Raw genomic sequence first — 25,575 nt, forward strand, 5'->3', positions numbered from 1 at the left:
GGAAAAGGAGTCCGCGTCAGATCCTGTCATGAAAACAATTTGGTACGATGCTATCACCCCCAGTCGCGAAATCAAACTCGTGAATCGCAGCCACGCACCACCCAATCAGATCGGCAATGACAGCGCTCCGCCAACAGATTTGCCCGACGGATCGGCACGCAGTTGCACTGTAATGGGTTTGAAACAACGGAAAAGGAATATTTTTAGAGGCAGGCACGTTCACGAAGCAATGCAATGGATAACGCGGCACACAAGGCCCAAGCCCGGATGGTGGTCCGCGGAGGGTCTTATCGGCAACACTACCCCAAAAGTGCCACCACTTGCCACATATGTCGTTGGGTTGATGCATATTGAGTTGGTTTTCAACTTCTTGCGACACATTGAGACTTTGAAGAAATGAAATAAGTGCATATGTCCCTCGTCCTTGACCATGAGAAAGAAACAACATTAGCCCACCACCTAATAACGAGTTCAAGTAATACGTCGTAGATATCTCTTCTCGATCAGTAATGCGCACATCTACTCCTCGGACCCATCTATCCTAGCTTTCGAAACAAAGGCTCTTCCAGGTTCATCCATACCGTGGAGGTTAGTCAGATAGCCTTTGAACTGTAACGCCATGCCACAAATCTGTTGGAAATGCTTTTGATCCAGCTGGGCTATCTCATGCTCCGACTTGTTCTCCTTGGCCGAGAACTGGTAGTCCGCAAGAGCGACCGCCGTTTGGAAGGCTACATAATCGAATTTAGTGTTAGAGTTCCCGTGGCCATGGTCAGAATTGAAGGGTTAGCTTTTTACCGTTTCGAATCTCCCTCCCATTCCACTTTACATCGTTGATCTCCGGGTCGTGCAGCACATATTTTCTTGCGCGGCTGGTGATGGAGATGTCGTCTCTCTCGTCCTCGAGCTTCTCAAAGAACTGCGTCCAGATCTTGCGCCGCTCGGGCTCTCCAAGAGGCGAGTAGTGTATGATGAGATGAATCCGGGACACGAAGGCGTCGTCAAACTGGCCTACTCGGTTGGTGGTGAGGAACAGGATGCCTCTGTAATATTCCATACACCGTAGGAAGACTGAGTGAGGTCAGACTAAATGGAGGTGAAAAGTAGACACAGGGAGTTGACTTACCCGATACTATGCCATTGCGCCTCAAATCCGATACTGTACGTCTTTCAAGATACACATCAGCTTCATCAATGAGCATGACGGCGCCCCATTTCTCTGCCAGATTGAACCAGTAGGATAGCCTTTCCTCGACCTTTTCCTCAAACGTTCCAATATCTCCGACAGTGAGGGACAGGAGAGGCCTCCCCGTGAATTCGGCGATGCATTCTGTACATCTATGTCAGTTGCTGACTTTTTGGTATCATTTACGGCATATTGTAAATGGCCTACCTGCGGTGCTACACAGTTGGTAAGCTTTTTTTCTTTTTCCCAGTACCGTTACGCGTAGCTATGGGAAGAAAACTCACAAAGACTTTCCCACCCCGGACCACCGTGAAGAAGGAATATCTGGCCCTCCCCTTTACTCTCGATATAATCTGCGCCCCACTGTTTACGCTGTGGACTGCCGTCCTTTGATCTGGCGGTGTTGTACTGCTCCACCAAAGCCTTGATGATGGTTTTCCTCTCCTCGGGCATCACAAGGGACTTCAGTGCTTCAGGTTGTATCCGTGCGGGCGAGCAGAACTTGACATCGAGGACCTCTATACGGCATGGGTTAAGACCATTGTCATGATATGACAGACGTGGGAAAGTGAAAGAAGCTTACCCCATCTCCTTGACTTGAAAACAAAACCGAAAAGGCGACGTGAGCAGAGAAGATACCGATGATCTTTGCCGTGAGAGCTCCCAGGCAGCTCCAAGGTTTTTGTGACTCTTGGATCAATAAGATCGTAGGCTGCCCATTGAAACCCAGGTGGAGGATGGACGCGTTTGCCGAGACAATCATCGCAAGAACAGACGGAAAGGCCCTCTCCAAGATCATCAACATCCCCTACAACTGGTATCTCTCTGTGGGAAGACTTGTCGGCTTCGGAATCTGTAGCCATAGGCGGCGGTCCAGGCATATTTGGTCTTGGTGGTCCAGGCATAGGGCCACCCCTAGGTTTCGCCGGCTGCCGTGGAGGATTTGTGGCGGATTCTTCTTCAATATATGCGGCATTGTCAACGAACACTCTGCCATCAAACTACGCTCGTTAGCAGGTCAAAAGAAAGGGGGGAAGAGAAAAATCCGCTAAACTTCTGACATGGCTAGAAGGCTCATACCTGACGACCCAGCGGGCCGATGAACTCCCCCTTGTAATGGGATTGGGCACCCAGAAGATAGCCAAACCATCGCTTGCCCAGCTCCTCAAGCTCTCTCTTTGTTTCACCACCGTCTGAGTTATCGCGATACTCCACGGGAAACAGCTTGAGCGAAGTGATGAGCCTTTCACCCTCAAAAGCAGGTATGCTGACAGATTCTTCGGATCTTCCAACATGGCGACCGTCAAAGTCGAGGTACCACAGGCTGATATCGTAAGGCTTCAACGATTTTGCTTCAGGTCGAAGAATCTTTACGTCAATTGTCACATCAGATATGACCAGTGCATCAAGCTTGCCATCGCGCGACAGATACACTGTGCCTCCCGGTCGGAATAAATACCAGAGCATTCGGAAGGTGCAGTATCCTCTTCCATTACGTGCCATTTCCTCTTCGATGGGTGATGTATACTTCGGCTGTTTCACAAATCGAAGTAAAGATCCGAGTTGTCGGTTTGCCAGATCTTTCTTTTCCGCTGCTCGGGTCTTAGGCTCGGGGAGCCCGCTCGGGTCAACGGAATCAGCAACAAAGTTTTCAAGTTGCGAAAGATGATGAGCAATAAGGGCGAATGGCTCAGCGAGGTCGACAGTTTTCCCGTCCAGGCTCACACTCGGGTAATATGAAACGACTGACTTGATCAGTCTGAGCAAGGCTCTCGAGTGTATAATGATCGTCGTTTGGCGAACAGCAATCTCGAGCTTGGAATCACTCAAAATCTCGGATGCAGGTGTGGTTGAACTTCGGAAAGGTGCTCGCGCAGTTCCTCGAGCAGGGCCTTGGGGACGGCTGCGTACACGCGTCTGACCAGGTTCCCCAGTGATGGAAGTCTCCAGTACTGTCACGACCTCAAAGGCAAGATTGTCGTCTACCATGTCCTTTCTAGCTTCTAGTAAGTCAAAAGTTCCCGGCCAAGGAGCCCTTTCAACACAGTCGTCCTCAATGTCGCGGAAGTCGACTGTGTTTGTGACCAGAACCTTCTCGGCTTCAACATTGTCGCTGCTTTCGGACTTATCCTCCGGTTCTGTTGCGACATCCGTGGCCTTCTTAGCCTTTTTAAGATAGAGATACTGGTGACATGCGGGACATGTGATCATCCTAAAGTCCAATAAAATTGAATGTGCCCTCAAGGTCACGGGGCACCATAGTGGTGCGTCGGATTCCAATGTTTGCTTTGGGTCGATTGAATTGGCTGGCTGAGGAGCGACCTCATCGACCTTCGGAGTATCGGCTGACGCGACGCTGGCTTCTTTCCCCGTGGCATCGCCGGGTTCTGCGGCATCAATGGAGTGCGCTTTCGTGGCATCTTCTGGCACCCCTTTCCTTCCTCAGTTACATCGTCGTTGCTCACCACGTCGCTTTGCGGCATGTTTTCAGTCGATTCCATCCGCGTTGTTGTTACTTCATGTTGGACCAAGTAAACGAAGTGAGATTGGAAATGTTTGAGCAGTGATTAGAGGGGTCGGTGGAAATTTGTAGTCTCGTGTAACGATATCCGGTGGCCTTAGCGCTTCAGGCATATATGCGTCAAAACAGCTCGCTTACGAATGCTGCGCATTGCATTGTAACCCAATAGCAGATCCCAATTCGCTGGATATTTCTCCATTGCAGCCACCAGCCAGGCCTCGCGGATGCAAGGATCGGAGATGTCGAAAGAGGGGTAGCTGTGAGGCTCTGGTCGGGGCTTGGTCTCCTTGCATGTTCGATTGAAATGTCCCTACAGCGACTAAAACCATTCGCATGAGAATAGAAGGCACAGACAATGGCTGAGGCTATATTGGAACCGAAAGTCACGACTCTAGTCCGCCAGTTCAGCCTTGGTCTTGATTGCAGTGATGAAGCTTCGCCAGTCAGCAAAGCTCTCAATCACGTGGCGAGTGAGGCTACCTCGAACGAAGCAAGGAACCTTTCAGAAGCTCGAAACTTCGAGGAATGGTTGAAATTCAAGTATTCTTCTAGGTATTACGCTTGCTAATCAGTATCTCTGACTGATTCGTCATGTACCGAATGCTAACCCTTTGCTAGCGATGGCGATACGCGCATTTTGCATATTCAGTGCATGAAAGTCGCCGAGCTCTGGGCCGACTTTGGGCACCGATTCCCTGGCATATCAAAGGACAAAGCTCTTCCTTCCATCGAGACCCTTTTTGAAGCAGTGGATACAGCCGCGGCGGATTTCAACCAGAAAAGGCTCGGAGCTCGTGGAAAGTTCGTGGATGGATTTCAAAACATCGTCGGAACGCTGAACGACCACTCATACTTATTTTCCATCATCCCCGACAATGACAAGTACCTCAGCCTTGTCACTGGTGTTCTCACCTCCATCGCTAAAGTAACTATCTTCCTTTCCCCCTCTGAGCATCGGCAAATACTAGGGTTTCAAAGAGACTAATCAGTATATTAGGTCTCTGCGAACCGCAGGACCCTCACCGAGGCATTTACCTCGGAGCTGAGCGAGATCCGAGAAGAACTCTTCGATGTGCCCAAGATATGCGACGTTGGCAACCCTGCTCAGATGATGCCCCGCGTCGTCAAACTGTATACCCGCATCTTCGAGTTCTTGTTCGAGGCCATGTGCTGGTACCAGTCCAAGAGCAAGCGGTTCAAGGCGTACCTCAACGAGAACTACTATACCAGACACTTCCAGCCGCTCACCGCCAACATCCGCAAGGCAATCGCCAGTATCCGCCACGGCGCTGAGCTGATCACGCAGCAGAAAGTCGGCTACATCGTCGACAGGATTGATCGCAACCAGAATCTCCGTATTGCAGGAGATGATGTTCGGTATGAAGCCCCTATTGCTCTTGAGGCAAAGAGCCAGCTACTCCTTGAGGGGTTCAAGAAGATTGGCAAAGACTCAACGGAGACGTTGTGTGCAGTTGGAGAGCAGTTCCTCTATGGTATGTATTAAGACCCTGAATATCACATGACCTAATAAGCCCGTATAGATCAAAAAGAGAAAGCCCAGTTTGAAGCCAGATCATCAGAGACTAGAGAAAGACAATCCGAGGGTAAACAAGTATCTAATGGTATGTTTATACACTGTAGACTTGGAAACGAGGAGGCAACTGACCAAAACGATTGACGAAGAAGCTGAAACCGGCGACGGCAACTGGATCTCACGTACAGATCTTCGTCGACAAGCCGATCTTGTGCTAGCCAAGTTCACCGACGACGGACGAGAGGAGCTCAAGAACATACTGAGGGGTAGCGCATCGCCCATGATTCCACAAGAGGTATCGATCCGCATCCAGTCATGGATCCAAAACAAGACCTCACAGCTTCTCTGGGTCGACGGACCTGTCATGACGGACTCCGGATCAGGTTTGTCTCTTACGGCTCTGCGGATCTATGAAGTTACCATGCAAGCCGAGATACCTTGCGTGTCTTTCTTCTGCAAGCGCAAATATGACTTCATGTCGGCGGACTCTACGACGTCGGAGGCGACGCTCATGGCGCTGCTATGCACCGTTATGGACCAGCTTATCAACCTCTTACCTCCGACCTTCGAGTCAACGCATAGGCTCAACTTAGAGATATTCGATACCAGTGCCCCAGAGGCCCACACGGTGGCATTGGATGTCATTGAGCAGTTGTTGTCACACGCCCCACCAACGGTGACGTTTGTCATCGACGGACTGGAGTTAGTGACCAAGGCAACAGAGATTTCACATTTGATCAGATTCGTTGAGCTTCTGAGGACTGTCGGTGGCGGGGAGAGGGCCTTCAAGGTTCTCCTGACGACGAATGGGAACTCCCGAGCTCTGGGGAAGTCCATACACTGGAAGGAGCGCGTTGATGGATCACGGTTCGCTCAGGGGAGACCAGGACAGCTGCTGAGGGGAGCGACGCATTTGAGTGAGATTGGATGATGTATCTAATGGGCTTCTGGGGACTCGTGTAATGTTGTTTTCTTCCTTGGGTGGCCGAACTAATAGTCTATTTATCATATCGTTTCGATCTCAGTTACACGGAATGAACCCTCCCAAAGCCGTTCGAAACTGGCATCATGGAGGCAAGGAACCCAAAGATACCGTTTAAGTCGGCCCTTCATCCTAGCGCGATCATTACCTAGGAACTCCTCTTCCTCCTCCATGACAAGCTGGGCGAACATGGCGCGGATCCAGGCATTGCTATCACACTCCGTTCCCTCTATCGCAGCGGCCGCTAAGAAAAGAGCCCAGATGCAGAAGTCTTTAAGAATCGGCGACTGTGACCCTGGAATGGGCATGGCATCGCTGTACACACGTCTAAAGACGCGACCTATTCGCCGTCCAAGCGTGTAGTACGGCGTAGGTTCGTGTAGGAGGGTCTGAGAATACACGATCAGGACGACCCGGCAGAAGTCGTTGAGGCGGCCCTCGTGCGTTTCCTGGCCACAGTGCCTCAATACTTCATCGGAGACTAGGGCGTATTGCACCTCGGTTAAGACATCCCGCGTGTGCTTTGCCTGAGTGGCCGTAGGCTTCACGCCGCCTGGTCTGGATGTAATTTCAGCCTGGCCGTTGTCGTCGGCGAGCAGACTCGCAACCGACCTGGTCGTAACCGGCACAGTCCAGAACGACACCAAAGTCTCCAACTCCCGCACACAGTTTCGGAGGGGCGAGCATATGTCTGTCGTTTCAAAGAGCTCTTTGAAGCCTTGGCTGCGAACTGGGGCTGTCGGTTGTACATCAAACGGTAGAGTGGAAGGCCCGCTGAACCAAGATCTCTGGCCAGTATCGAGAGAGCCGAACAGATCAGCGCTTGAAGAACGTGGTCAGCATTTAGTATCATTTTGTCTAGCAGCCGCGACTACCTCCGAGGTACTTACCGATATATCTTGTGAAGAATAAGAGGCTCGGAGGCAAGAGCCTCCCTCCCGCCACGGTGGTCTACCAGATCTCGCAAGCCCTGCATGTGAACAGCCCAATTCTCATGTCGCCCAGCCCCTTTCTGTTCAGTGTGTTAGTCGGGGGTTATGTTGTCAACTCCAACCAACCAAGACCGAACTGAATACACAGGAAAGGAGACATACCTCGAGCATCGCGATCCCCGCAATGACGGCAAGAGTGGTACTTGAAAACGTAGCGGCGGGGATGTCCAGCCGCCGTTTGACAACGGAGATGGCATCCTGCAAATGGCGAAGACCGCGGTTCTGGAAGGCTATGGCATGGTAGCCGTATGCGTGGGCGACTGAGCAGCCGACAAAGGTATGGATTAGCGAAGAGTCCTGGAACGCCCTCGGCATCCAGAACTCGGAGACGGGGTTTCTTCCGGCCAGATCCTCTAGTGTGTAGAAGTTCCTCCAGGCCGTCTCGGCATCTGTGATTGGCAGTTCAGGTTAGTCAGCTAGTCAGTGGTTATATGGGTGAGAGTACGTGAGAAGACGAAGGCACTTACAATATCGGAGAAGGTCGAGCATATAAGGCTCCAAGGTTATGGGGGCCTGGCCGAAAGGGTCTACGCCCTGGATCTGGTGTAGGTTGAGCCGAGAGACTACCTGACTTGGAACGTCTGGCTTGGAGTGATGGGCAGTTGTTGAGAGTTCTGCTGTGTTTGAGACGTTTGGTGCATTTTTGGTCCTCTTCGCCGACGTCTGGCTCACATCCTTTCGGACTACAGCCGAGCCTTTGCCTGCAGTCAGATTGACAAACTGGAAACCAGCGGGATCCTTCCGGGGCGTTTTTCTTGCACCTGCTTGGCATTAGCGTCACCTTAACCTGGCTATGACAGACCTCAGACCCTGCAGAAGGGAGAACTGACCGCCTCTTGGACGTCCGCGTTTCCATGGTGTAGGAACCTTCGCAGGCCCGTTCGAATAGTGGAACAGGGTAGTCCCGGGTCCCGATGATAAGTCCGGGAAAGTCCCCGCACCAAGTGCAAACACAGCCTCGACCGGACCGGGCTGGCTGGGGTGCATGGCGATGAGATGATGTTGCTTATGATGTTGCGTCAGAAGATGAGACCTTTGATCCTGATCGGGGAGTTGAAGTAGAATTAATTCGTCCATTTCAGATCTAGCGCATCTCAGCTGGCTTATTAATCGGCAATAAGGCCGGACTGACTGCTAGCTCCGGCTGCTCTCCGATGGCGTTGGTAAGCGGCGGGGCGACTAAGCCGTAAATGGGAATCATAAATTCATCCAGAAAGGGAAAGGTGCAGATCATTTGGGGCCGACGTAGATCTAGCCCCTGAACTATCGTGACCCGCCCAACCAGCATTTACGAGTATTAGCCACTGTGAAACGTGAAGGTGTAACTGACAAATCAGCCGCACACATTTTCGACCGGGTGAACCATCTCTCTCATTCTTCCGCAATAGAAAGCGATGAAATTGGGCTATAATGGGTTAGCCTACGATTCCCATATGTGAGGCACGAAGCCGACTCACTCTCCGTGTAACATGTACATATATTGGACTATAAATATGCCGCATCCCATCTTTCATACATGTATTACTTCAATAACCTCTCTTACTCAGTTCAAATTGAAGTAAACAACATCCGCCAAGTCCCTCTCAACCCATCACTTCCATTCCATCTACCTCCGTTCAACTTCACAACAGCCACCATGAGCCCCTATACCGCCGATACCACCGCCGACGAAGTCGCAGCCGACTGCGCACCCCAAATCTCCGGCAAGACCATCCTCGTAACCGGCGCGACCCCAGGCGGACTCGGCGCCGCCTTCGCCCTAGCCATCGCGAAGCATCGCCCCGCCTGCATCATCCTCGCGACCCGGAACCTCGCCACCGCGGAGGAGACCGCCGCGCAGATACGCACCCTAACAGAAGCCAACGACGTCAAGATCAAGTGCGTCGCGCTGGACCTGGGCTCCCTGTCGCAGGTCCGCGAGGCCGCCGCCGAGGTCAACGCCTTGGACGAGACCGTCGACGTGCTCGTCAACAATGCGGGCGTCATGGCGTGCCCCTACGCCAAGACCGTCGATGGGATCGAGAGGCAGTTCGGGACGAACTACGTTGGGCATTTCCTGTTCACGAACTTGCTGCTTCCTAAGATGCTTGCTCGGGGCGTGCCGGTGCGCGTGGTCAATGTTAGCAGTGATGGGCATCGCTTCTCGCATGTTCGGTTCGAGGATATGGACTTTGATGTAAGGACAAGAACACGTCCACTGGCTAAGGAAATGCAATGCAACATCGCTAACAGTATACTTTCAACTGACATAGGACGGCAAAGTCTACAACCGATGGATTGCCTACGGGCAGTCCAAGACTGCCAACATGCTCTTCTCCCTCTCGCTGGCCCAGAAGCTGGGCAAGAGGAACCTCGTCTCCGTCAGCCTGCACCCGGGCGTCATCTGGACCAACTTGGGCCGAGATGTGAAACAGGACGAGTTTGCTGAGATTGGTGAGTTCTAATTGACCGGAAACTATCTTGTCTGGTGTTTAGATTGCTGACTGGTCTGGCTTATGGGGATGTAGGCGAGCTCGATCAAGTCCAGGGCCATAGGTCCATCTTGGAACAAGGACTAAAGATCAAGACGCCAGAGTGCGGTGTGGCGACCCATGTTGTCGCTGCCTTCCACCCAAGCTTGGATGCGCCTGGTAAGTCGCTCAAATCTGACCCCTCCCCTGACAGGCAAAGATCCCAATCTTGATGCTGTCGAAAAACTGCATGAGATCTGCGCCGTTCTTTTGGCCCTATTTGAATTCCAGAAAGACTGACTGTTTCGTGCTCGCAGAACTCAATGGGTCATATCTGCTGGACTGCAATCCTGTGAAGCGCGAGGAGATGCTGCCTTGGGGTCGGGATCCTGTAGACGCGGAAAGACTCTGGAAGATTGGAGAGAAGCTTGTTTCCCAGGAGTTCACTTATTGAGACCTCCGATAATCCAAGGGACAAGACAGCATAGCGTTATAGTAGAGTCCGTTAGAACTAGAGGTATTGAGCACCGGAAAGGCCAGAAGTGGCAGTGCATATAAAGGCCCGGTTCGAATCCTACATCAGTGTCATGCCGTTGGCGTTCTCTTCTCAATCATTACCTGAAGACCCCCAGTAGGAAATAAGAGAGATAATCATATCGAGACTACTTGAACATAATATGACAGCACCAAATAAGGCTTAACGCTTCCAACCAGTCTACAGCACTCGATTGAGGGTCTTGCAATGCACTTGTCACGGTTTGTCGTGGATGGGAACTCCCCCAATCATGGATGGGCCCATGAAACCCCTACCAGGTCTGTGGCAGTCTGGGTCAGCCGCGCGTACAGCTAGTTCTGTCGATGAAAGAAAGAAGCGGCTATAAAACACGAATCGATGGATATTGAAACCGGAGCACTAGAAGTCGGCATGATGTCCTGCCGAGAGTAGTCTTGGGTTTGGACGTAGGACGCGTCTTTGACCAGCCCTGCCCGAGTTCGCAGTTCGTATTCACTTGGTGCGGTCTCAATCATATCCACGTCTTGTTCCGCATCGGACTCCAGGTACGTATGACTCTCTCCCTGCATACGTACGGAACTCTCCTCAATTATGTCCATCAGCTCTGTGGCCGAGGTGGGCGAAGAGACTCCTTGCTGCCGCCTCCACCCGCCGCGGCTCGGCATCATCGACGGTGATCCCCGACGGAATCGCGGCTGGCGTTGGTCCGCACGCCGAACAATGTTTCGGTCTGGAAAACGTCTGTCGCCGGCGCCCGGCCCACTGGCCAACGCCTGGGATGGTACCAGAAAATAGCAATCCGGATTGAGACGAAACGGCAGGGACATGAGTGCATCCCCAGCGTGACGGGCGGGAGGATCCTTGGGAACCGGGGGGTCGCAATCATCAACGCCAAGAGTAGAAACGGAACCAAAGAAACCGCCAGGAAAACGGCCAGGATGAAGAGCAACACCATCCACCGGTTGTCGCAAGAGCCGTGAATATGGTGATGGCACCGCAATTGAGAAAGACGTGAACGACGGCAAACGTCCAAGCGTGGAACAAGTCGGGTTCGGCGGTCGAGTGGGAGACCGTACAGTAACCGTAGTGGAGACCCCGGCGACAAAACAGGCTCCATGTGCGATTTGCATCAAGTACTTGGGACGAGAGGTTCAAAGTCCCGCGCATCCCGCTGTCGAATTGGGCTTGGCTGGGCATATTGGAAATAATGACTTGCGAGGCATTAATTTTCCATCAGTGCGAGTCACACTCAGGGCACGAAATGCCTCTCAATGTGTAGGTAATCTGGATTGTGCTTATGTGCCTCTGCCATGATCCCTTGCTGGGGGCAGTTCGCTCTGTGGAAATTGTATGTCTCAGGCCGAACGTAAAGCGGACGACGAGAGCACGATGGTGGCCACGGGCGAGATCAAGGGCGAAGGGTTCAAGAAGTTGGGAGATTGACCGTAGAGAGTGGGCTGCAGTTCGGCATACGATGTCTCCCGCTATCGGCGCCTGCCTGACTACCGATACCTAAAAGTAAGGTACCGCATGCCATTGACGTTCGGGCACGCCATCATGGATGTGCTCTTTCTGAAGAGGCGGCTATGCCCCGAGGTGTCGCGCGCTGTAAGGTGAAGAGATGCTTGGATATTATCGCAATGTTGAGTTCAAAACCCAGCGGTATGTGCTGCTGCAGTCGTCGTCAGTCACGGCCAATGAGTTTCCACAATTGCTGTGCCCCTAATTGATTGCTGGCCCTGTACTCTAGCCTGCAAGAGCTGCTGGGCTGGCCAGGCTTAATGAGGCAGGTGCGGATTGTTGGAATGGTGATCTGCTGGATTAGCAGGTAACAGGGGGGCCTCGGTAGTGGGGGTTTAGGGGTTGCTAGCGAGAGGGGTTGAGGGATGGCCCGCAAACCATCGCCTCCCCGCAGGTCAAGCTTTCCTTGGCTGTCAATGAAGCTTCTTCCCTGGAGGGTTTTTACGTTTGGACAACCAATTTCGATGATATTTTACAAATCGACTTCAGCAGCGATCGTAAATGGTGAACAAATGAGCGATATCAACCGCCTAGCTCGGTGTGCCGCCGGTTGGAGGTCAGGCCGCCTACGCCCAGCAAGGTCCCTTGCGGCACAGACTGGTGCATCCTCTGCTGCTGTGCTCCCTGCCACCCGTGGACTGCCGCAAAGATCCCAACCACCCACGCCATCCCTCAATTCATCAAGGTGTCACCACCACTTTGCCATTCAGGACCTGTACGAACTCTTCGATGCGTGCATGCGAAACATCAATCGCCGGGCATATAGCAATGCCACCTAGCCCTGTTACTCGGCTGCAGGAACATAAGTAACACAAACCCAGACAGTTGGTGTTGTCCTGTGTGACCTTGTCAAGATGGACCCCACCACTTTCAGTGGAAGCGTCAGCAGTCATGTCGCCAGATGAAAAAGCAACAACACCTTGCCGCCAGGTTCATCGACTGAATCATGCATGGATTGCTGGCAACTCGGCCCCCAGCGAGTACCACGCTGGCCGCTGATCCCGGATGGTGTGGGCTACCACCCTCCATTCCACCTTCCCTTTCCCTCCCCTCCAAATTATCCCGAGGTCTCCGCTTGCCTGCTGGAGTTCAATGCGGTTCTTATCAGTCGTCATTATCAACTCTGCATGTATACATCCTCCTCTCGCTCCTACTCCCTCTTCCCTCCAAGCCATCGGTCGGTTGGGTGTCAAGTTGCAAGCTCATACCCATCTTTGCACTCCAGCCGTGGCGCGTAAGGTTTACCGGGAGGAATTGTCGCTGCATCAAGACGAGTTACGCGCAGCAACATGAAGTGGTGCACTTTAGCGTCCGCGCTGCTGTCGGCGGCTGGCTTGACAGAGGCTCGGCAGAGCTTGCAGCACGTGGGGAGGAAGTCCCCCATCCTGCCCCGGAGCCCCCAACACGCCTTCACGGACCATCACCTCGCCCCGAGACAGAGCTCCAAGCCCAAGTTCGCCAATTCCAACACCACTTGTGAGTCCCCGACGCCTGGCCAACTCCGAGCTCTCATCCGGCTAACTTGACCTTTCCGCAGCTTATGCCGTCAATGGCACCGGCATTCCCGATGTGGATTTCGACGTGGGCGAGTCATACTCGGGCTTGCTGTCAATCACCGAAGACCTGAACGCGGCCGAGAAGCTGTTCTTCTGGTTCTTCCCGTCCACCAACAAGGCGGCCGAGAAGGAGATCACGATCTGGCTCAACGGCGGTGTAAGTCCATGTCCCAGCCTCCAATTGGCTGTCTCTGCTTCTAATCCATGTTACAGCCCGGCTGCTCCTCGCTCGAGGGTCTCATCCAAGAGAACGGCCCCTTCATCTGGCAATACGGCACCTACAAGCCCGTGCCCAACCCGTGGAGCTGGCACCACCTCACCAACATCGTCTACATTGAGCAGCCGGTCGGCACCGGCTTCGCGACGGGCAACGCGACCATCACCGACGAGGAAGAGCTCGCTAAGCAGTTCCTGGGCTTCTGGAAGAACTTCATGGACCTGTTCGCCCTGCAGGGGGTACAAGGTCTACATCACGGGCGAGTCCTACGCCGGCATGTACTGCCCGTACATCGCCTCGGCTATGCTGGACGCCAAGGACGAGACGTACTATAACGTCTCAGGCATGCTGATCTACGACCCCTCGATCGGCGAGGACCCGGTCCAAACGAGCGCCGTCGTCGTGCCCTTTGCCGGCTACTACGCCAACCTGATGCCGTTCAACAACAGCTTCTCGGCCGCGATCCACGAGCAGCACCAGTCGTGCGGCTTCGCCAACTACACCGCCAAGTACCTGCAGTACCCGCCCCCGGACCGCAGCCACCCAGCAGCGGCGCCTTCAGCAACGAGTGCAGCGACCTGTTCAACGCCGTGTTTGAGGCGCAGTTCTCCCTCAACCCCTGCTTCGACATCTACCAGGTCGCCACCACCTGCCCCCTGCTGTACGACGTCCTCGGCTTCCCCGGTTCCATCGACTACCAGCCCGTGGGGACGCAGCCGTACTTCAACCGGACCGACGTCAAGAAAGCCATCCACGCGCCCATGGAGACGACGTGGACCTCGTGCGCCGCGAAGCCCGTCTTCGCCGGCAAGGGCGGGGACCAGTCCGAGCCCAGCTCCTTCCGGAAGGTGCCCCAGGTCATCGACGCGACTCAGAACGTCATCATCGGCCATGGCCTGCTCGACATGGTCCTCATCGCGAACGGCACTCTCCTGACCATCCAGAACATGACGTGGGGCGGCCAGCTCGGGTTCCAGTCCGCGCCCCGCGACCCGTTCTACGTGCCGTACCATTCGTTGTCGCTCGCCGACGACATCAACGAGAAGGGCGTCGATCCGACGCGCCTCGCCACCATGGCCGCGGCGGGGGTCTTAGGGACCACACACGGAGCGCGGCCTGACGTACGTGACGGTCGACCTGTCGGGACACATGATACCGCAGTACGCGCCCAGCGCGGCGTTCCGGCACCTCGAGGTGTTGCTGGGGCGCGTCGAGTCGTTGAGCTCGGTCAAGGCGTTCACGACGGAGCCGGATTACCCGCAGGTTGAGGCCAAATCGCTCGGGAACGGGACGGGGCCGTCGATGGTGGATGTGAGCGCCGGCGGGAAGGGGAAGGGGGTAACCCGCCGAGCAATGCGGCGACGGCGATGTCTGTGAGTGGGTGGGTTATTGCGGGGTTGAGCGCTGTGGTCTCGTTCCAGCTCTAGACATGAGATAAGAATGATTAGAGATTGGGTATAAACAAAATTCCTGAATAGATCAATCGAATACTTATAAATTCCGACCTTATCCCTCCATACCCTGCCATCATCCCGTTTTTGAGTTCGCATCGTTAATGCTGTGCGTGTAATTGACATTGACAGGATGCATGCATGCAACTTCTGGCTGGTCGTTCGAAAGTGGATTGGTATATACATCTACCAGGCACGAAGCGATCTCAGCGCTCTCAGGAGTAAGTCCAGGGAGGGAGGCACGTCTATCGTAGCCATATCCGTCCATACTGTACATTCCCCTCCATCCAGCCCTCCAAGCCCGAAGGAGTCGACTCCACCACCATGGCCGGTTCACCTCGCTTCTATCATTTCTTCTTCTTCCCACCCCCATTCCCGTTCCCCTGACCCTTCTCGGCCTCCGCCGCCTTAATCTCCTCCTCCGCAATGAGCGCCTGCACATCCCGCCCCACGAGCCAGCTCCGCGCCGACTCCATCAGCCGGCCCAGCGTCTCCCCGCCCAGCAGCACGTCGGGCAGGTTGTGCACGTCGACGCCCGACCGGTGGTCCGTGCAGCGGTCCTGCTGGTAGTTGTACGTGCGGATCTTGTCGCCGCGGGTGATCTGGTTCTTGGCCAGCACGCTGTTGCGCAGCGAGTTGGCCACTTTTTCCTGCTCCTCGCGCCGCTGCGCCGCGACGCGCGACCGCAGGAGGCGCCACGCGTCTTCCCGGTTCCGGTGCTGCGACCGCGAGTCCTGCATCGAGACGACCGTGCCGGTCGGGATGTGGGTCAGTCGGATCGCCGACTCGGTCTTGTTAACGTGCTGCCCGCCCGCGCCGCCGGCGCGCATCTTCTCCGAGCGCACGTCCTTGGGGTCGATGTAGAAGTCCGAGTCCGGGTTATCGAAATCGGCCTCCATGGCGGCCGAGCCGGCGGAATCGGACGCGGGGAACGAGGGCAGGACCCAGACAGCCACCGCGCTTGTGTGCGTGCGCCCCTGCTTCTCGGTGGCGGGCACACGCTGCACGCGGTGCATGCCCGCCTCGGAACGGAAGTGGTCGTAGGCGCCCTCGTCGAGGACCTCGAGCACGGCCTCGGCGAGGGGCGATTCGTTGGCCGCGCCGCCGCCGGCCGTCTCGGCGCCGTCGGCGACTTCGTACTTCACCGTGTTGGCGCGCAGGCCGACGCGGACGCAGTAGGCGCGGTACATCTTGTAGACGGCGTCGGCGAAGTACCGGCCCTCCTGCCCGCCGGGCCCGGGGCGGATCTCGACGAGGCAGGGGAGTTGGGCGTAGGGGTCGCGGGGCGTGAGGAGGCCGAGAGGGCCGTCGCGAGGTTCGTTATTTGCTCGTGCGTGCTGGCGAGCTCGTCGTGGGCCAGCTTCCGCAGCTCGGCGTCTGTGGACTCGGAGAGCTGGTTCAGTTCGGTCAGGGAGGAGCGGGCGGCGTCGTAGGAGCGCAGGGCCGTGGCGACGCGCGAGAGCTCGCCGAGGCGCTTGGCGGCTTTGGCGTCGAAGGATTGCTCGAGGGTCGTGGCCAGGGCGGCGTGTTCGGCGGCGAGGTTGCGGGCGCGCTGGAGCAGGGCTGGGGGCAGGTTCGGGGCGGCGGCGTCTGGAGTAGGGGAGGAGGGTTAGCCTTGTGTGCGAGGCAAAGCTTCAGACAGGATGGGTGGTGGTGGGGTCAATTGAGCAGTGAAAACGTACCTGTGCTAGCATAACGAAGGAATTGGCGCCCCAGAGGCTTGGCCAGAGCTGTCGCGCAGCGCCGGCATACCCATGGTGCTGGGAACATATTTTCGAAACCTCGGTGTTTGGCTGCGGGAGGGTTGGGGGGGAACAGACGGACAGTATCACCACCTCATCTGCCAATTGAGCTCAAGGTTGCGTCGTAAATTTTTGATGGGCTCGGGTCAATTGGGTTTGCCGGTGTGAGCTTGGCCGATCTGCATGCCAAGATTGGCCAGTGGATGCCTAAACATTAGCCATGCCCACCCGCGCAGCTGCCTCAGCCCTGAAGAGCTGAGAATCTGGGGTAGCTCCAGGGCTGTTGTGGAGGGGCTGAATAGCCCAATCTGGAGCTATCAACTGCAAACATCCAAACATCCAACTGCCTAATTAGTCACATATCCACATGCAGTGTTTCATAGCACCATGTTTTCATGTTACGAGGGTGAAGCTTTGTGAAATTTGAATCCAATACTCATTATATACCTCTCCAAATTGTACCCTCATGATCATGCAATCAACCCGTAATCAATCCCCGCTCCCAGTACAAGCCAAATACATCATCCCAAGTCCTCAAGCCATTTGCTTCTGGCGAAATTCCCTCAGCCTCTTTGTGTAATTCTTCTGCCGCCTCTCCTGTTTCCTCTGGCGCTTTCCCGCTGCCAGTTGCTCCGCCATTTCGGCCATCTTGTTGATTTTGGACACCGGGTTGGCCTTGGCCATCTTGCGCCTCGCCTCGGGTCCCAGCTCCTTGCCGACAATCTCGAGGCTCTTCACCTCTCGGTGCTGCGATGGCTTGAATCCCTGACCCGGGTAGATGATTTGCAAAAAGCCGTGGTCGACGACGCACCCCATGGCCACGTACTCAACGGCGACTGAGTTCAACCCCTCCTCGAAGTCGTTGTCGTCCAGGGCGGGCCGGAGACGCGAGTAGAGCTCCGCAGGATCCCTCTTGGTGACACAGGTCTGACAGAAACCGGGCATCCGTGTTGTGGTGGAGCGGATGTCTCGAGGAATCTCTGGAATGACGCTCTCCAGGTCGACGGCGGTGCAGTATTGGCCGCAGAGAGTGCATGTATTGGGACGGTCGTCACAGATGAAACATTTCGCCTCCAAGCTCTCGCATATATCGCAGCCAGTGGATGGAATAATGCTGGTCTGGCCTTTCGAGACGCTATTTTGCTGAGAAGAGTCGGTCATATCCTCATCGAGCATCATATACTCGTCAATATCGAAGTCCGCTGCAGTAGCGGTGCTAGCGATGGATACTGATGAAGCCATTGTAGAGGTGAAGCAACGTTTGGAAGAATTGCTGGCTGTTTATTTGATGTAGAGATTTGTGGTATGGTGTATTTTTCCTCGTGTGAGTGGAATAATCTTCGAACGTATCGTGTCAGATGCACAGTGTGTAGTTCGGACTGGTGGAAGACTGATGAGGTGGTCTCCTGAATGAAGTGTCTCAGTAAAGGTATTTGAGAAGCGTTAGAAGTGATGGATTGATTGATGTGTTTTCTGGATTTCCATCGGGTCGATATTTATATCATTTCCTTAATAAGCTTTCGGAGATGCCTATAGCGCTGCCCCGACTACCATACATTTCAAGGTCACTCGACACTCAACGGGTCAGTTTAACTCGTATATGACCCGAGGACAGGGAAACTTTACTGGGGTTAACGGGAAACGTTGCCTACCGTTGCAAAAGGCCTACCCAGAGCCTTGGATCTTCAGAGCTTCGGTTATGCAATGGGTGTAATATCAAACAATCCTTTTCGAAATGGAATCACCATATCCGAGAGCTAAAGCCAGTGTTTGTGTCTGTAACTTCTGCTAGACTACCGCGACAAACCAAATAAGCCGAAATGAAAACGACAGGAACAATTACCATGGTCTATGAATTCACGTTGCAGTCTGGATGTAATAGTTCCATTTTTAGCCTTACTGATTAGGAAATCAGGCGAGTCCAGATGGGGGCCATGAAATATAGGTCGGTCTTGAAAAGAAAAAAAAAAAGCAGTTCCCTCAATTGCTAAATTGGTCCAGCGTACTGTTGGATAAGCACTGTGTTGGTGGACAAAGAACCCTCGCTTTTCGTCGTCCCATCCTCAACGGTGTGCACTGTGAAGCTGGTCTCTGGAGGCCCTTTCCTTGTCACGACTATGTTCTGGAAGACACATGAGTGAACGTTGATTTAGACAGCGCATGTTTATAATACATAGCAGTTTCATTATTTAATAGACAGTATCCCCCAAATGTCGTTTTCGCATCTTTACCCACCATCAACCGCATTAAGCACTGTACGCAGCGTTTCAATCAATAAAGCAGACAGAGCAATACATTTCCCAGACCATCCTAAGAACAATCAACGTAATGCCCGCCAACTCATACCGGGAAAGGGAGTCTCGCGACCTTCTCATGTCCCGCATAACCATTGAACCCCCTCCCTGTGACGGTGGCGACTGTTCAGACTGTGACAGTGACGTCGAAATGGCCTATTTAAGGGGGATTGGTCCAGACGAGACACCAACTCTCAAAGCTCCCAGAATGCTCTACGCGCGACGTCCCAGTATCTAGAGCTTCGGATGTTCGCAGCAGCACGTTCAACACCTCTGGTGATAGTACTGTAGGATCTCGTCAGTCAATCGCCGTCTCAAATAGTAGCAACAACTCTGTCGAAGCCACTGTTGACGGTCCATGCGACCGCGTGTTGGCCTATCCAACATCCAGCGTTGCTACTAGCCACGGGCCAAGGGGCTCTCGCGGAATGCCACACCTAACTCTGTCGTTTACTGGCTCACCTTCCAGTCACCGCGGCAATGGTACTCCTTCGGGCCTTGACGGCCCACGCGGCTCTGCAAGATCTAACCAGGACACCGAGACGCTGTTCGGGTCATCCGGTAGCAACAGCTACTCTGACAATCAGTACCACTGCCCAGGCTGCAACTGTATTGACCGGCGACGCTTTCCTAGTGGCAATAGCCCTAATACCTACTCACCAAGCTCTTCAAGACCAGCTGCTTCATCTATTTTAACGCCAGGGGTGAGGGAGCCTCCGTCCGACCGCGACGTCTTTCTGTGGGATGCGGTTCGCGGGGCAGACGAATCCGATTGAGATCGGGTCTATTGTGGCGGACATGGCATGGCGACTATTTATAGTACAGGACGACCCCCTGACGAGATGATCTGACGGGGAAGCGAGCGGGGCAGGCATGAACGAGAAGTTGAGAAGGAAACAACTTGAGCAATTGGTGATGGTTGTCTTTAGCTTGAATATGTAGTAGATGTAGTACTATCCTTCGTGTTAGCCATTAAGTGACAATAACAACATGTGTCGCCGACACGCAGGTTCTATGAGGTCGGGACAAGAGTAACCCATAATACAACGTGCTTTTTGCATTTAGTTCAGGCCTTCCCGGGCTGTAATGATGCATGATATACAAATAATTACCAAGTCGATAAGGGTGTCGATGAACTCCTGTGTATAAAACAAGAAGTGTAAAGAGAAGCACCGAGTAAGAGCATAAACCTCTCTATCATGCAGCTCAAGTAAAGGCATTCGCTGCTCTCTGTGTGCGTCCCTACTATATGTTGGTTTAACAAGCATACCGCGGTATACATACTAAACGCGCGAGAAACATAGCCAAATACCTCCCGGGACCAGTAACTCCCGACGAGACCGCGTGTCCCCGCCGGTGGAACGACAATTACAGTGTGGGCTTGCAACTTCGACTATACGTCTTGAGACCCTTCGTGTAACGTTACATATTTTGACCAAGCTCCTTCATATGTCTCAGGACACAAAGAGGGCTGGAGTCTCACCGCACCGTTGTTAGAAGTATTTCGAAAGTATGGTAACCCTAGTATTCTTTCGTAGGTTCGGTCACGTTCTCCATGTCTCATGCCATCTCACCGAAACGCCTCTTCTAATTCGTGATGACATGAGTATTTAACCAAGGGACATCCCTCTCGTCGAGCTTCCTTAGGCTCAGCCAACAACATCAAGACAAAGCACCACAACAACCAAGATCTCATAACCGCAAATTCCAGAGAGAAGAATATTCCACAATCTCAATCCGAGACCAAATCATCATCCAAAATGTCCGGAGCAATGTACGGAAACTCGGGGTCCCGCAACCGGTTCGTCACCCCTAGCGAAAGCAGCAACACATTCTTCGGTTCCTCCAGCAGCTCTGGCTACGATCCCGTCGCGCCCTTGGCGGTCGTCCGCACAGGCTTGAGCTACAATCAGCAACGTGCCCCGCATGGATGTCCGGAGGCTGCCGAGAGCGCGTACCCTTCGCCACGACCCGCGGGCAACATCTATCACGTTAGTATCAATAATCAAGATCATGGAAAAGTCTACGTTAGTGGTGGTCCAGAAGCACCATTTATCGAGGTGACCGGACCGGTCATGTTTGAGACCGAGCCCAGAGGTAGGCCCCCCAACATAATAAGATGGCGAATACGGATGTCTCTTACTAATGCCAGATGCGACAGGGAATGGGTGGGGATTATCGACGCTGATGACGAGTGTCGCCTCCAGCGTATCGGCAGTGGTCGGGTGGTTCGGCGGGCGGCCCGTGGACCACGTTAATCAGCATTGAGCTCTATGCCACAATGCTATCAGGAAGTGGACCGCGAGCTCGTCACTTTTGCTGGGATTCTATTATCTGAACATCGTACATAATCATGGCAGTTGACTTTGATTCACCAATTGCGTCACTGATCCTTGTTGCGGCTTGGGACGGCAGACCTGCCTAGACCATTTTTGAATGAGATTTTTCTTGAACTGGGAATGTCGGATCATAAATTTATGTACAAGTCTGTATGAACCCAAGGAAGGAGGAGGGAAAGTGTTGTGTGGAAAAGGAGTATGCAAAGTAGCCAAAGACACCAGAGGCCCTTTATCCACCCAACTCAAGTATCATTCATAGAATATGTCGATTCCCTGATCCCATGCCTATTTGCACGGCGAAACCGACTTAGCACTCGTCGCATCCTTAGGAATGACCCCCGCATCGACGGCCGCCTCGTAGCACCAGCGGTACTCGCTGAACCCGCCGATCCAGTTGCACTTCCACGACCAAAACACCCACCCGCCGGCCTTCTCGTACGCCTGGGCCTGCGCGGCCCAGAACTGCTGGTAGAACTTCTTCAGCTCCTTATTTTCGCCGTTGTTCTTGGGTGACCAGTTCTTGTCGTCGCCGCCGTCCGTCGCCACCTGCAGCGACCACTCGCCCACCACGCTCTTCCCGTGCGAGTTATCGCTGCACGCCGCGGAGAGGTAGTCCTGGCGGCTGGATTTGTCGCCGAACTTGGGGTCCCACTTGTAGTACTTGTGGTCGTCGGTCGACATGAACGAATGATCAGACGGCAGGTTGCTCGCCGGGTCGCCCGAGCCCCACGACTGGCCCATGAACATGATGTTGAGCTGGTCCTTGGCCGCGACGCCGAGGCTCTTCTCCCGGTTCCGGATGCGCGACCAGGCCGCCGGGTAGAAGGTCTTGACCATGTCGGCGGCCTGGCTCGGGAACTCCCCGGAGTGCACGGGCTCGTTCATGACTTGCAGGGCGTAGACGTTGCGGTAGGCGGAGGTCCTGTGGATGCGCTCGGCCATCCACTCGAGGAACTTGTTGGCGCGCTCGAAGTTGGCGGGGGTGTAGAAGCCGGGGTTGGACGTGCTCTGTTCAGCCGGGGCTTCATGTCAATAATTGTGCCTCTAGATAAATGGAATAGGAAAAGGGGGTAGGTTTGAGACTCACGTGGCCGGTGAATGACTGATCTTTGCTCTGCGAGCCCGGTCCTCCGTGCAAGTCGATGATGATCTGCAAACCAGCATCGCTAGCCCACCCAACAATCTTGTCAAGGTAGGCCAGGCCTCCCTTGGGGTAGTGCTCGTTGGACCGATCAACGAGATCTTCCTTGATCCAAAACCCGACGGGAATACGAATCGTATTCAGCTTAAGGCTCGAAATCTTGGAAATATCGTTCTTGGTGACCCAGGACCCCCAGTGCTTCTTGAACGCGGCGTCGGCCTTCTCCTGGCCCAGGGTTTGGACGCAAGTCCACTCGTCGGGCGCGGAGCCGCAGCCCATGTCGCGCCACGCGTCGCCCGCCATCCACGGTTCCACGATGAACTGCGAGCCCAGGTTAACACCGCGGATGGGGGTGCTGCCGGGCTGCCAGCGGGGGCGCAGCGGGTCGGCGCGGGCCGAGATGCTGGCGGCGCTGGCCGTGGCGGCGAGGAGGGCGATGGGGAGGGTGCCTAACATTGTAATGAAAGAACGCAAAAACAAGGAATTGCAGTACAGCACGACCCAAGCAAGAACCGAGAAAGTTGAAGGATTGGGGTTTGCGTGCTGAGAAATCCTTTCTAGGCTCCCGTATGTTATATACAGATGGGTCTCTAGTCATGCAGTAGCTTGAAAGGGGCTCGTTCCTCTCCATGGCAAGCTGCCCAACAGCCAAGTCAGCCGCAATGCGCCCTTGTCCTTAGTAAGTCCATATCCACAGATGCCGATCGAGGCTAACAAGATAGCCTACTGGCCTGGCCGACGATTGGTCGATTTCGCTTAGAGGAGATCAATTGCTCCATTGGGGCTCTAGTATGCGAGAAAGTGCACTTCTCGGGCACCACGCTGGGTAAATATAGTAAGACGCTACCGCCGTTTACGTCACGTCACCAAGCTGCGGCCCGCAGGGGTAGGCTCAGCTGGTCATGCAGCTGACTGACCGAAATGCAATAGCTGATCTAGAACTACTAAGTGCGACCTGAATCCTTGTCTCAGAGCTGCCGGCTGCTTACTGAGCTCGGCCTCGACAAGCAGTAGCGACATCCACTTCGGCCCCTCCCAGCCCCTGTTACCTAAGTACTGAAGGTAGCATAGCCATCGCTAGTAGACGAATTCCGCAGGACCTGCCAAGGAGTTGACGCTGAACATGAGTGGTGATACAGGGTGATGTTGAGATCTCGGATTGGTGGAAGTCCTGCCGGCGGGTTTCTGACTTGCAGTGTGAGAGCTCGCAAGGGCAATCTAAAATGGACTGCGTGCGACAACATCAGTCAGCTCCCAGCTTTGCTGACATGGCGCTCAGCCTTCTTACAAAGCCATGTAATTGAGAAAAATCGTGATATCGCGTTGCTCATTCCTTCATCGTAATCTCCTGTACTCACTTCAGCCTTGGGGGTGCAGTGCATCGTCGCATCATAGGCGGTGGGTGAAGTCCAGATTCAATTCAGGGCGTTGTACCCTACTGCAGGCCCTTTTTAGCGTGTCCAAGGGCCTTGAGGGCCTAAGGATCCGGGCTACAGGAGAGTTTATCTCAAACTCCGTACCTGAGTTAGCGGGTACGCCAGCAATTCGGGGCCCGCCTCCCGCGAGCTATTAATAGCAATTCCCCTACCCCATGGAAAATATATGGGATGAACTCGATGACTGTTGCTTGTTGTCCTCTAAAACCCATCTTTTGACTTGATCTTACCTGCTGTAGAAGGTAAGATATCATTCAATCTTATAAACCAAGTAAATAAGTCAAAGCTATGTCAATTTGAACAATTGATTGCGCCCACTGGCTTTAGTAGCCGTGCTGTTGGCGCCACTGTGATGAAGACAACTAACCCCTGCCAGGGGATTGTCCGACACCACGTTCATGCCCGAGTCTCTTAATGACCGAGGTCCTGACGAAGTGTTAGCAAAGCAATACTTTTTCTACCCTTCATAACCTGCATACCCTCCCCTACGAGGCCATTGAAACAACATACGTGTGGGTTCATAAAGGACTCGACAACGCTTTTCAGAAGCCCGTCATGCTCTGCCGCGTCGCGCAGCTCTCGGAAGAAATCCACAAACGTCCTTGATCCTTGCACAAACGTGCTCAGCTCTTCCCCCAGATAGGCGTACTCCTCCCGCTTGCTCAGCGGGCACACCTCGAAGAGCGTGTCGATGTGCCCGTGGATGTCTCGGATCAGGCCCGCGAGCCGACCTTCCTTGTAGATGACAATTCTTTCCGGCCCGCCGCTGTTGTCGGTGAGCGGCGGCGACGACAAAAGCATAGCCGGCCTTCGGCTGCGGCTGGCGACGAGAACTCGCGTCTTCTCGTGTAGATACCTGGTCGTCGGGTTCGGCCAGTCCGGACCGAACGGCTCCACCTCATCATATTTTCAATTCTCTTCCCCTACATTATATGCTTTCTTCTCCTCATCTGCAAGGCAGTCAAACTAGCATGTGGTGAATATGCCAGCGATGCGGTCCAGGGCTTCCTGGCCGCGGTCTTTCTGCTCCTCGCTCAGTTTGCACGTGTCGTCAGAAAGGTCGACCGAGTGTCCCCAGCGCGACAGCCTCAGCTCGGCGTTGTCAAGCTTCGGCATCAAGGGTTCCGTTTTGAGGACGGCGTCCCTGGCGATGCGCACGAGGTTGAACCAGCTCAGGGCGGTGCTTAGGCGCGAGTAGATGCGGGCTGCTGCCCCATCTGCTTCTGCTTCATCAGACATGGCGATCGGCGTCTTTCTCGTTGGCTCCGCGTTTTTTTCGAGTGCTTTTGAGGGTTAGTTGGGGGGCTATCAAGCCTTGGCTGAGTCAAGGCCAATTGTGCGCGTCCTACGGACACCTTTATGTGCACCAAGGCACATTTGAGGTACGGGACATTTGCCGACGCTCCCTTGAGTAATTTGTTCGGGCACTGAGTCATCTTGCCAGGCTGCATGCAGATCGGTCCTTGTTTGGCGTTACTCCAACTGCATGCACGTATGACCAGGCTGTGCAATCAAACCATGATCAGTTATCTGCTCCTCACACCCCCGGTTACGTGATCTGCCCAATTGCCGAGGAAGGCTACTGAGCTGCTGTGAACCCGAATTGCAAGCAATGATGTCGGATTTCAGCAACAGCTAATCACGTAGGCAATAGTGGTAAAACTTGAACAGGACTATAAGCTTTAAAATAACACATTTC

General features: G+C 54.1%; 11 protein-coding genes across 11 annotated transcripts; 4 read left to right on the forward strand and 7 right to left on the reverse strand.

The window, feature by feature from the left end:
* Positions 1 to 772: 772 nt before the first annotated feature.
* PG997_011514 (P-loop containing nucleoside triphosphate hydrolase) lies at positions 773 to 4,000 on the reverse strand (the record flags this gene model as incomplete). The annotated part of the gene is made up of 7 exons (XM_066815829.1): positions 773 to 1,071; positions 1,127 to 1,330; positions 1,394 to 1,401; positions 1,446 to 1,704; positions 1,770 to 2,187; positions 2,267 to 3,623; positions 3,846 to 4,000. The coding sequence occupies 7 exons, from the start codon at positions 3,998 to 4,000 to the stop codon at positions 773 to 775; spliced, it is 2,700 nt and encodes an 899-aa protein (XP_066665119.1).
* Positions 4,001 to 4,359: 359 nt separating this feature from the next.
* PG997_011515 (uncharacterized protein) lies at positions 4,360 to 6,172 on the forward strand (the record flags this gene model as incomplete). Its single annotated transcript, XM_066815830.1, has 3 exons — positions 4,360 to 4,589; positions 4,722 to 5,200; positions 5,394 to 6,172. 3 exons carry the CDS (start codon positions 4,360 to 4,362, stop codon positions 6,170 to 6,172), a joined length of 1,488 nt encoding a protein of 495 aa, XP_066665120.1.
* Positions 6,173 to 6,246: 74 nt separating this feature from the next.
* On the reverse strand, positions 6,247 to 8,202 carry PG997_011516 (uncharacterized protein; the record flags this gene model as incomplete). Its single annotated transcript, XM_066815831.1, has 5 exons — positions 6,247 to 7,045; positions 7,114 to 7,235; positions 7,318 to 7,604; positions 7,683 to 7,916; positions 8,046 to 8,202. The coding sequence occupies 5 exons, from the start codon at positions 8,200 to 8,202 to the stop codon at positions 6,247 to 6,249; spliced, it is 1,599 nt and encodes a 532-aa protein (XP_066665121.1).
* A 649-nt stretch (positions 8,203 to 8,851) lies between these two features.
* On the forward strand, positions 8,852 to 10,119 carry PG997_011517 (short-chain dehydrogenase reductase family; the record flags this gene model as incomplete). The annotated part of the gene is made up of 4 exons (XM_066815832.1): positions 8,852 to 9,391; positions 9,468 to 9,648; positions 9,723 to 9,845; positions 9,983 to 10,119. 4 exons carry the CDS (start codon positions 8,852 to 8,854, stop codon positions 10,117 to 10,119), a joined length of 981 nt encoding a protein of 326 aa, XP_066665122.1.
* Positions 10,120 to 12,989: 2,870 nt separating this feature from the next.
* PG997_011518 (serine carboxypeptidase) lies at positions 12,990 to 14,850 on the forward strand (the record flags this gene model as incomplete). Its single annotated transcript, XM_066815833.1, has 6 exons — positions 12,990 to 13,176; positions 13,238 to 13,413; positions 13,470 to 13,712; positions 13,738 to 13,991; positions 14,021 to 14,561; positions 14,584 to 14,850. 6 exons carry the CDS (start codon positions 12,990 to 12,992, stop codon positions 14,848 to 14,850), a joined length of 1,668 nt encoding a protein of 555 aa, XP_066665123.1.
* Positions 14,851 to 15,271: 421 nt separating this feature from the next.
* Positions 15,272 to 16,694, reverse strand: PG997_011519 (peptide chain release factor 1; the record flags this gene model as incomplete). The annotated part of the gene is made up of 3 exons (XM_066815834.1): positions 15,272 to 16,261; positions 16,378 to 16,514; positions 16,607 to 16,694. The coding sequence occupies 3 exons, from the start codon at positions 16,692 to 16,694 to the stop codon at positions 15,272 to 15,274; spliced, it is 1,215 nt and encodes a 404-aa protein (XP_066665124.1).
* A 506-nt stretch (positions 16,695 to 17,200) lies between these two features.
* On the reverse strand, positions 17,201 to 17,908 carry PG997_011520 (uncharacterized protein; the record flags this gene model as incomplete). Its single annotated transcript, XM_066815835.1, has 1 exon — positions 17,201 to 17,908. One exon carries the CDS (start codon positions 17,906 to 17,908, stop codon positions 17,201 to 17,203), a length of 708 nt encoding a protein of 235 aa, XP_066665125.1.
* A 2,812-nt stretch (positions 17,909 to 20,720) lies between these two features.
* Positions 20,721 to 21,228, forward strand: PG997_011521 (uncharacterized protein; the record flags this gene model as incomplete). Its single annotated transcript, XM_066815836.1, has 2 exons — positions 20,721 to 21,057; positions 21,122 to 21,228. The coding sequence occupies 2 exons, from the start codon at positions 20,721 to 20,723 to the stop codon at positions 21,226 to 21,228; spliced, it is 444 nt and encodes a 147-aa protein (XP_066665126.1).
* A 356-nt stretch (positions 21,229 to 21,584) lies between these two features.
* Positions 21,585 to 22,896, reverse strand: PG997_011522 (uncharacterized protein; the record flags this gene model as incomplete). The annotated part of the gene is made up of 2 exons (XM_066815837.1): positions 21,585 to 22,307; positions 22,387 to 22,896. The coding sequence occupies 2 exons, from the start codon at positions 22,894 to 22,896 to the stop codon at positions 21,585 to 21,587; spliced, it is 1,233 nt and encodes a 410-aa protein (XP_066665127.1).
* A 1,533-nt stretch (positions 22,897 to 24,429) lies between these two features.
* On the reverse strand, positions 24,430 to 24,849 carry PG997_011523 (uncharacterized protein; the record flags this gene model as incomplete). Its single annotated transcript, XM_066815838.1, has 2 exons — positions 24,430 to 24,732; positions 24,844 to 24,849. 2 exons carry the CDS (start codon positions 24,847 to 24,849, stop codon positions 24,430 to 24,432), a joined length of 309 nt encoding a protein of 102 aa, XP_066665128.1.
* PG997_011524 (uncharacterized protein) lies at positions 24,843 to 25,115 on the reverse strand (the record flags this gene model as incomplete). The annotated part of the gene is made up of 1 exon (XM_066815839.1): positions 24,843 to 25,115. One exon carries the CDS (start codon positions 25,113 to 25,115, stop codon positions 24,843 to 24,845), a length of 273 nt encoding a protein of 90 aa, XP_066665129.1.
* Positions 25,116 to 25,575: the final 460 nt, after the last annotated feature.

The sequence above is a fragment of the Apiospora hydei genome (genome assembly GCF_038363865.1).
Source record: "Apiospora hydei strain CBS 114990 chromosome Unknown utg000008l_segment0_segment0, whole genome shotgun sequence".
Taxonomy (NCBI): domain Eukaryota; kingdom Fungi; phylum Ascomycota; class Sordariomycetes; order Amphisphaeriales; family Apiosporaceae; genus Apiospora; species Apiospora hydei.